The 10,182-nt window shown below is 43.7% G+C and overlaps 1 protein-coding gene across 1 annotated transcript; it reads right to left on the bottom strand.

The window, feature by feature from the left end:
- Nucleotides 1-3,791: 3,791 nt before the first annotated feature.
- On the bottom strand, nucleotides 3,792-5,190 carry LOC119314293 (anaphase-promoting complex subunit 10-like). The gene is made up of 3 exons (XM_037589030.1): nucleotides 4,943-5,190; nucleotides 4,421-4,517; nucleotides 3,792-3,902 (listed from the first exon to the last, which is right to left on the bottom strand). Exons 1-3 carry the CDS (start codon nucleotides 5,188-5,190, stop codon nucleotides 3,792-3,794), a joined length of 456 nt encoding a protein of 151 aa, XP_037444927.1.
- Nucleotides 5,191-10,182: the final 4,992 nt, after the last annotated feature.

Raw genomic sequence — 10,182 nt, 5'->3', positions numbered from 1 at the left:
AGTTGCTCGTAGCTTTCGTTACTAGCCAACGTGTCCAAACTTTGCTTACTCAGAGTACAAAAAACTCACACACACTAATTCATTGATCGAGATTTTGAACTAAGCATTTGGTACACTTAATAAGGGAGCCGAACAATGTGTAGCTATTTTTTATCCAGAGTGGAGATTGAGCCTTTTTGTGTCTGGGTGGAACACTTCAGATAATGAACAATCCTAAACTTGCCTAATGTTTGTTACTCAGTTGCATGGTATGGTTCAAAATTTGCTTTTAATGGTTTTGTTAATTTGGTGGCTTTGAGTTTTGCCAAAACTTGACCAACACTATATAGGTAGTTGCCTCAATTAACACATGAACTTTGCTCATGTGTTATTTTCCTTCACATTTCAAGAGCTTGCTAATTCTTTTTAGTTAGTGTCCTGGAAATTTCATACAAGCCACCTGAATATGCATTTTCGATGATGTCTTTATCCATGTTTTTTAGTGGGGAAAATGGCTGGGACGAGCAAAAAATGCAATTGGCAACAACAACTTGCGGCCACTCATGACCATGATTCATCTCCTGACCATGATTCATCTACTACCATTGAAGAGCAACAAACAGGGGGAGGAATACGGCAAGCTGCGTTTAAGCTCTTTTCCCCTTTGTTTAAACATCAATATGCTTTTTTCTCAGGCACCTCGCACACATATATCGAAGTTAACAAACACAAACACACACATAATCACTTGGACTAAAAACTAGGGGTTAGGCAATTCCACACTACTAGACCAGTCAATTGACACATAGAACAAGCAAGTTAAACACATTAGATCACATACAAATATTAGGGACAGACCTAGGAGGTAGGGGGTTGTGTGTCAGGGAAATCACGCATGCAGAACATGCATGTCACATTCAAATGTCAAGCAAATCACATACTCAACACCAGCCAGTCACATTCCAATGTCAAACAAGTCACATGCTCAACACTAACTGCAGGTAAGCTCTCTTTCTTTTCCCCTTTTCAAGCACCCACATGGTCTGTTTGACATTTTGAGTAGGACTTTCTTGACATTTGAATGTGACTTACCGGTGTTAAGTGTATGACTTGCTTGTTGTTTTTAGGCAAACTGTGATTTTGCATGTTTCTGAGTGTGTGATATTCCTGACACACAACCCCCTCCGCCACACTTGAAATTTGTTTAGGCAAATTATTTCTAAGTTTTCCAAATAAACCAACCTTTATAACTTGTGTGTTTCATTGCCCACATTTTCTCCAAATGTACACAAGGCTTCTTTGTCTACCCCTAGCAAGTCAAGAGTACATTACATAGTGCATTGCAGCTAGTGATGAGTACGACTTGCCTGACATTTGGCTCTGACTTGCTAGTGTTAATTACGTGACTTGCTTGCTATTTTAGGCAAACTGTGACTGGCCTGTTCTGCATGTGTGATTTACCTGGCACACAAACTTTAGCCCCTCCCTTATTTGAGGTTTGTTTAGGCAAATTATTTCTATGTTTTCAAACAACAAATCTGTAACTTGTGTGTTTTAATGTCCACAATATTAAAAATACAGTTTTCGCATGTTTTCTATTACTAGCAAGAGTGCATGTGCAACGCACATCTCCACCAATACACACATAAAATTCGTCTGAGTATAAAGTTTAAATTTGTATTCTATAAATTCTAAACAACAAAACAAGGCATGACAAAGATTAAATCGATGCACAACAATATGCATTTTTAACATCAACTCGTAAATGATTCAGGAACATAATATCAGATGAACATAAATATAGTGAGTAATCATGCATGCAGGCCATGTCTCAAATGATTTATACAATAAATCAAACATAGGGGACCTTACAAATTTTATGGTAAAAGAACCAAGAGTAGACACTGAAGTGTTGCAATGCAACCTAAGGAAAACCCGATACATCTTTTGTCTAGTAGGTCTGGTTCTTAATTAAGCGGTGGCTGTTCGACACAATCCACATAAACTACAGCCCTACTGTTACGCACCTGCACCCACCTATTTAAAAATATTGGTACATGATATGACATGTCTGCCTGTCAGTGATGATGAGAAAATGTATGCCAAGAATTAACAAATGCCGTGAATATGCTTTTTCCCAAACACAAGTGCTACCACGCATACCTATGTTATATTATAAAGGTCCATATTCAAGAAATAAAAATAAAAACAAACGCTAAACTGAGAGAGACGGACCAAGAAACCACACAATGGTGACAAAGAAACAGCAGTGATGCAGGGTGTGCGAAATAAAATATCATCTCATGCCGCAGGGCGCAACAGCGCATGCATGTGCTGTCACTTCAATGAACAAGCCCATGGACCGCAATACCTTTTCAAGCCTATTCCTGCCATGCCTCTCTCCTCCTGTCGCTATCTGTCTCCTAAAGAAAGCCTGCTAATCGCCTGGTTACTGTACAAGCGTCTGCACTGCAGAATTCTCTAGCATGAATCTTGAACACTGCGGACCGACGGGATAACCGGGTGTCGGGGCACCCGGGTGTCGTCACACCTTTTCGTTTTCATGTTCAACCTTGCTTCTTTGACTGTACTGTTGATAATCTGGTTCAACATAAGCAGTGGCACAACTTCAGAAGTCAAATTTCAAGAATCTTTATTCAAGAGGTCAAATGAATTAAAAATATCATGAGTAACAAACATTCATCCTGGTGCTATTGTTATAAATAAATGTGCATTTATAGAAAATACGTGAATGAGAGGTATCTTTTTTCAATAATTTCTTGTTAGGACAGAAAACTATTTGTACCTTTGCTCAATCCCTCAAGTAGTAGAAAGGATCACTGCTTATTGTGAACGTGAACTCCTGACCAGTTTTCAATGAGGCAAATCTTGAATACTAATTTCTGGGCCCTGAATATGTTAAATCTAGCTTATATCAGAGCAAATAAGCTGGAATATGGTGAAAGAAGGGTCGGCATAAAAAGGTTTGATTACATTATTTATTGATAGAGCAAAATCATGTGCTTGCATGCGCATGCCAGACTTATAATTGACTCGTCCATAAGAGTCTACAAGCATGGTCTCAACTCTTTCACCAATTCAATAATTTTCTAGTGCGATGCATGGTCTCCATGTGACATATTAGCCGAGCCACATTGATGTCATCCTCAGCAAAATCCTAGATAATCTCCCTTGTGTTAGTTGAGGGACCAACTGTGCACATAATCCTCATTTTGTGCCTAACATTTGGTTTAGACCACCACATACACATTGGCTAATGTACTGTTATTTGATGAATATCCATAAGATGCTGGTAGTCCTCGTTTTCCTGTCAAGAAGTTTTCTTACAATTAATTTCAATGCATCAATTTATAAGGTTCCTTACCCACAGAACAATGCATTATATTCGACTTAGCGTTAAGCAATTAGTAGAGACATATGACATGATCATTTTGCACTTTACAGTACTAAGAAGACGACATGGGATAATACCAAATGCATTTGATTAAACCACAGTTCACTTGAAGAACAAGATCACAACCAACTAAGTTGATTATATTTCAAGCAAGTGCGCGGATCACAAAAACAGCAGCAGGTGTTCAATTCAAACATATATGCAGACATACAATAAGTATACAACTACAAAAATTAGGCTCCTGGTAAGCTGAGGTGGCAATACATGTAAGAACTATACCAAACTAACCTGAGTATTGTTCAAAAATAATTGATATGTGCTCTCACCATAGAGCACAGATCATAACTTATAATTCAGAGATATGTGTGTGTTCTTACTGGGCACCTCGCTGCTATCTTCAGAAAAGAGGAATTGCCTTGAGATTGTGGAAGCCGTCGCCAGTCCAGATGGAGATCTTGCTCAGTGTGTAGCTCTCATCCAACTTGAAATCCATGTAGAGAGTAACAAGCTCGCCCCAACAACAATTCAGATCACAAAAAGGATCCCACACATAGAAGATTAGATATGTGTTTCGAATGGATGCCCTCATCTAGCTGGTTCTTATCATTCGACTTCGCCTGCGCTGCACATATACAAATACAGGTGGCATGAGGAAATCAAGATCGATTTTAAGTATAAAAGCATGCCCAGATTCAACCAAACTAATCAATGGACGATATATAATCACAGGTAAAAGCGCGCTATGAGAAACAAGCACTGTATATAATAACCTGCAAACATTTTTCACTTTCTCTCTCTCGCTCGCTACTCCATGGAACAAGAACAAATACTATTCGATACTTCTTGCATGTAGAAACTGCTCTAGTTTATTGAAGACTCGATGCACAATAGTTACACATGATTAGGCTTCTAATTAACTACTCTAGTAACTGTTTGGTTTATCGAAGACTCAATGATAGGAATCACTCATCATCCAAACAAAATTGACCGGAAGGCAGCGGAAGATCGTTTACTCGTCGTGGTTACCTGCAGTGGTACATTCTTATGAAACTGGATGTTGACCATGTGTGGCTGCACACTATCTGACCTGAGAAATATAAATCCGCTAACGATGAGGGTGCCCCTGCAGTTTGTAAGATCAACGATGATCTAAGAAGAAAAGCTATACCATGTGTTGGGGTGGAATGAGATAATGACAGGGTCAACTAATCCAACATTTATCTGTTTCAAGAAGAAAAGGGTAAACCATTTTCAATATGCCACTGAAGTTTGTCTACATTACATTCAGATTGATGTGAATATGAAGTCACAACAGATTGGACAGTTTGTCTCTAACCTCTTCTTCCGACATTTGTGAATCGAAAAGAAAAAAAATCTGAATCAGCCTAGAAAAGCAAGGAACCACGCCTGCAAAATTGATTCCTATGCAGAGACGAAAATCCTAGAACTTGACATGGCCAGCATATGATTCACCGCAGCTCGATGGCTATAGCACACGGCCGCAGGTATGGGCGCACGCATGAGGGAGAGCAGAGCACAGGGGCTTACCTAGGCCGGAGTCGAAGAAGCGTCTGGCCACCGGAGGCGCAGGAGGAGACATGGAGGGAGCGCAGGGCAGAACAGCAACCGCGCCGGTACCCGCCTCCATCGGGCCGCTGGCCGTGATCCGCGCTGCCCGAGGTGGAGTGGCCATGGACGCTGCGGATCCGCCACCATGGTTGCTCTGCCCAGCCTAGAGAAGAAGGGTCAGGGAACCCGAGGTGGAGCGGCTGCGGACGCTGCAGATCCATCGCCATGGTTGCTGTGCCCAGCGAGAGAAGGGTCGGGAGGCACTGATTTTTCCTTTCTGACTGGCGGCGAGGCACCGAGTCGGATGGAATTGATCCACGTATTGCGGGCGGGGCCGCGGGGATTAGGGGACGTGGACCGCGAGGGCTGTTCGCAGACCTCGGCGTCTGCTAGGCAGAACAATTGATCTCAGACGTTAATCGGCACTGGTAGAAAAAGAGGCTTCCGTCCAGCCCCATTAGTCGCGAAAGTGTAGGAACCGCGACTAATGAAGTCTTTAGTCGCGGTTCGGCAGACGAACCGCGACCAAAGGCCTGGGCCCAGGGCGCTCGGTGGCCAGCTGGTGCACGTGAGGGGCTTTAGTCGCGGTTGGCCAGGCCAACCGCGACTAAAGGTGCGCAAAGGCCTTTAGTCGCGGTTGGCCAGGCCAACCGCGACTAAAGCTCCTCCCCTATATATACCAGTTCAGCACACTCACTTAGCCATTTGGTGCCACTTCTCTTCACAAGCTTCACAAGGGGGTGTAGGTTTGCTTTTGGTTCCTCTTATGCACACAAGGTGTTTGATGAAATACCCTAAGAGGGTGAAACAAACATGATATGAAGTGTTGGAGCCACACTTGAGGTTCCTCATTTATTTTTTCCTCCTCGATCGCGGTTAGCAACTTGAACCTTTCATGCATGTGTGTCATTGATAAAATATGCATGTGTGCAGTTCATTGTTTAATTTATATTGTTTGTAGCTAGTTAGTTTAACAAATGCATGATGGTTAATTATATATTTTATATTATAATAATGCAGATGAATCGGCAATGGATGTACGGTAACCGACTCTCCGGCGAGTTCACTACGGGTTTGAAAGATTTCCTCGTAGTGGCTAATGCGAACAAGCAGGGGGGTTTTGTTATCTGTCCATGTGTTGTCTGTAAGAATCAGAAGGGTTACTCTTCCTCAAGAGATGTTCACATGCATCTGCTTCGGCACGGTTTCATGCCAAGCTATAATTGTTGGACCAAGCATGGAGAAAGAGGGGTTATAATGGAAGAAGATGAAGAAGGGGATGATTTCATCGATGAAAGCTATCTTGCTCATTTCGGTGATACTTTCATGGAGGATGCTGAAGGTGAAGGGGAAGGTGAAGAAGAGGCACGTGATGATCCCGTTGATGATCTTGGTCGGACCATTGCTGATGCACGGAGACGCTGCGAAACTGAAAAGGAGAGGGAGAATTTGGATCGCATGTTAGAGGATCACAGAAAGGCGCTGTACCCCGGATGCGATGATGGTCTGAAAAAGCTGGGCTGCACACTGGATTTGCTGAAATGGAAGGCATAGGCAGGTGTAGCTGACTCGGCATTTGAAAACTTGCTGAAAATGTTGAAGAATATGTTTCCAAAGGATAACGAGTTGCCCGCCAGTACGTACGAAGCAAAGAAGGTTGTCTGCCCTCTAGGTTTAGAGGTTCTGAAGATACATGCATGCATCAACGACTGCATCCTCTACCGCGGTGAATACGAGAATTTGAATGAATGCCCGGTATGCACTGCATTGCGTTATAAGATCAGAGGCGATGACCCTGGTGACGATGTTGAGGGCCAGATACCCAGGAAGAGGGTTCCCGCCAAGGTGATGTGGTATGCTCCTATAATACCACGGTTGAAACGTCTGTTCAGGAACAAAGAGCATGCCAAGTTGTTGCGATGGCACAAAGAGGACCGTAAGTCGGACGGGGAGTTGAGACACACCGCAGATGGAACGCAATGGAGAAAGATCGACAGATGGTTCAAAGATTTTGCAGCTGACGCAAGGAACATAAGATTTGCTCTAAGTACGGATGGCATGAATGCTTTTGGCGAGCAGAGCTCCAGCCATAGCACCTGGCCCGTGACTCTATGCATCTACAACCTTCCTCCTTGGTTGTGCATGAAGCGGAAGTTCATTATGATGCCAGTGCTCATCCAAGGTCCGAAGCAACCCGGCAACGACATCGATGTGTACCTAAGGCCATTAGTTGATGAACTTTTACAGCTGTGGGGTGGTGTCCGTGTGTGGGATGAGCACAAACAAGAGGAATTTGACCTACGAGCGTTGCTTTTCGTAACCATCAACGATTGGCCTGCTCTTAGTAACCTTTCGGGACTGTCAAATAAGGGATACAATGCATGCACGCACTGCTTACATGAGACTGAAAGTGTACATTTGCCAAATTGTAAGAAGAACGTGTACCTTGGGCATCGTCGATTTCTTCCGAAAATTCATCCAGTAAGAAAGAAAGGCAAGCATTACAACGGCAAGGTAGATCACCGGCCGAAGCCTGCGGAACGCAGTGGTGCTGAGGTATTTGATATGGTCAAGGATTTGAAAGTCATCTTTGGAAAGGGTCCTGGCGGACAATCAGTTCCGAAGGGAGCTGACGGGCACGCAGCCATGTGGAAGAAGAAATCTATATTCTGGGAGCTAGAATATTGGAAAGTCCTAGATGTCCGCTCTGCAATCGACGTGATGCACGTTACGAAGAATATTTGCGTGAACCTCCTAAGCTTCTTGGGCGTGTATGGGAAGACAAATGATACAAAGGAAGCACGGCAGGACCAGCAACGTTTGAAAGACCCTGATGACCGGCATCCGGAATGGTTTCAAGGTCGTGCCAGCTACGCTCTGACCAAAGAAGAGAAGGTCATCTTTTTTGAATGCCTGAGCAGTATGAAGGTCCCGTCTGGATTCTCGTCCAATATAAAGGGAATAATAAACATGGCGGAGAAAAAGTTCCAAAACCTGAAGTCTCACGACTGCCACGTGATTATGACGCAATTGCTTCCGATTGCTTTGAGGGGGCTCCTGCCGGAAAATGTTCGAGTAGCCATTGTGAAGCTATGTGCATTCCTCAATGCAATATCTCAGAAGGTAATCAATCCAGAAGTTCTACCACGGTTACAGAACGATGTGATCCAATGTCTTGTCAGTTTCGAGTTGGTGTTCCCGCCATCCTTCTTCAATATTATGACGCACCTCCTGGTTCACCTAGTCGAAGAGATTTTCGTTCTCGGTCCTGTATTTCTACACAATATGTTCCCCTTCGAGAGGTTCATGGGAGTATTAAAGAAATATGTTCGTAACCGTGCTAGGCCAGAAGGAAGCATCGCCAAGGGCTATGGAAATGAGGAGGTAATTGAGTTTTGTGTTGACTTTGTTCCTGACCTTAAGCTGATTGGTCTTCCTCGATCGCGGCACGAGGGGAGACTAAGTGGAAAAGGCACGATCAGAAGGAAATCAACGATATGTATGGACGGCCATTCTCTGACTGAAGCACACCACACTGTACTGACCAATTCCAGCTTGGTGGCTCCGTACTTTGAGAAACACAAGAATATTTTACGCTCGGACAACCCGGGGAAGCCTGAATCCTGGATTAGGAAGGCCCACATGGAGACTTTCGGCAGTTGGTTGAGAAAACATTTAATGAATGACAATGATGTTGTAGATCAGCTGTACATGTTGGCCAAGACACCATCTTCGACTATAACGACTTTCCAAGGGTACGAGATAAATGGGAATACATTTTACACGATCGCCCAAGATAAAAAGAGCACCAACCAAAACAGTGGTGTCCGCTTTGATGCAGCAACCGAGAATGGGCAAGAGGTCACATATTATGGTTACATAGAGGAGATATGGGAACTTGACTATGGACCCTCCTTTAAGGTCCCTTTGTTCTGGTGCAAATGGTTCAAGCTAACAGGAGGTGGGGTAAAGGTGGACCAGCAATACGGAATGACAATGGTGGATTTCAACAATCTTGGTTACCTTGACGAACCATTCGTCCTAGCGAAAGATGTCGCTCAGGTTTTCTATGTGAAGGACATGAGTAGCAAACCGAGGAAACGGAAAGATAAGAAAACGATCAGTGCATCATGCGATGATCCAAAGCGCCACATTGTTCTTTCAGGGAAAAGAAACATCATGGGAGTGGAGGACAAGACAGACATGTCAGAAGATTATAATATGTTTGCTGAAATTCCGCCCTTCAAAGTGAACACCGACCCAAGCATTAAGTTAAATGATGAGGATGCTCCATGGATACGGCACAATCGTAAGCAAGCAGGGAGACAAGGGAAGAAATGATGTGTAATAATTTATTGTATCAAACCTTTTGTCAAACCTTCAAAGGGTTTTAAAATGAATTAGTTTTATTTTTCTGATTTTTTTGATATATAATTGTATTTTTAAGATTTTAAAATGAATTAGTTTTATTTTTCTGATTTTAAAAGGAAAAAGGAAGAAGAAGAAAGAAGGAAAAAGGAAGAAAAAAACAGAAGAAAAAAACAGAAGAAAAAAGGAAAAACAGAAGAAAAAAACAAACAGAAGAAAAACATAAAAAAAACAGAAGAAAAAAACAGAAGAAAAAAGAAAAAAGGAAAAAAGGAAGAAAAAAAGAAAATATGCCACCTACTGGGCCACCACGGCCTGAATACGACTAGAAACCCATTAAAGGGCCAGGATTCAGGCCCGCAGAAGGCCCAGTAGGCCCACAGGCACATCGTGACAGAATAGGCCCGTAAGCCTGCATTTGAGAGGAGCTCGAAGTGGTGAGCGCAGCCGCGCTTATAAACCACTGTCGAAGCCTCTCGGCTAGCGAGGTGGGACTAAACATCCCACCGCACCGCGCCAGTTGTAGCACAGACCTTTAGTCGCGGTTGGGGAGGCGGACCGCGACTAAAGGGTACCCTTTAGTCGCGGTCCGCCTTTCCAACCGCGACTAAATGGTCTTTCTGCGCGGGAACGGAGGCGGCGCCAAAACCCTTTAGTCGCGGTTGGGGAGGCGGACCGCGACTAAAGGGTACCCTTTAGTCGGGGTTGGGGTGGCGGGCCGCGACTAAAGGGTACCTTTAGTCGCGGTCCTCCTCTCCAACCGCGACTAAAGGTGCGTCTATAAATACTGCACTTAGCAGTTTTGCCACTTCCCATTCTCCTCTCTCTCGACGCCGACGGCCTGCCCCGAC

This window comes from Triticum dicoccoides, chromosome 6A, assembly GCF_002162155.2.
Source record: "Triticum dicoccoides isolate Atlit2015 ecotype Zavitan chromosome 6A, WEW_v2.0, whole genome shotgun sequence".
NCBI lineage: Eukaryota > Viridiplantae > Streptophyta > Magnoliopsida > Poales > Poaceae > Triticum > Triticum dicoccoides.
Note: the sequence above shows the minus strand (reverse complement) of the source record. Positions and strands in the feature narration are given on the sequence as shown.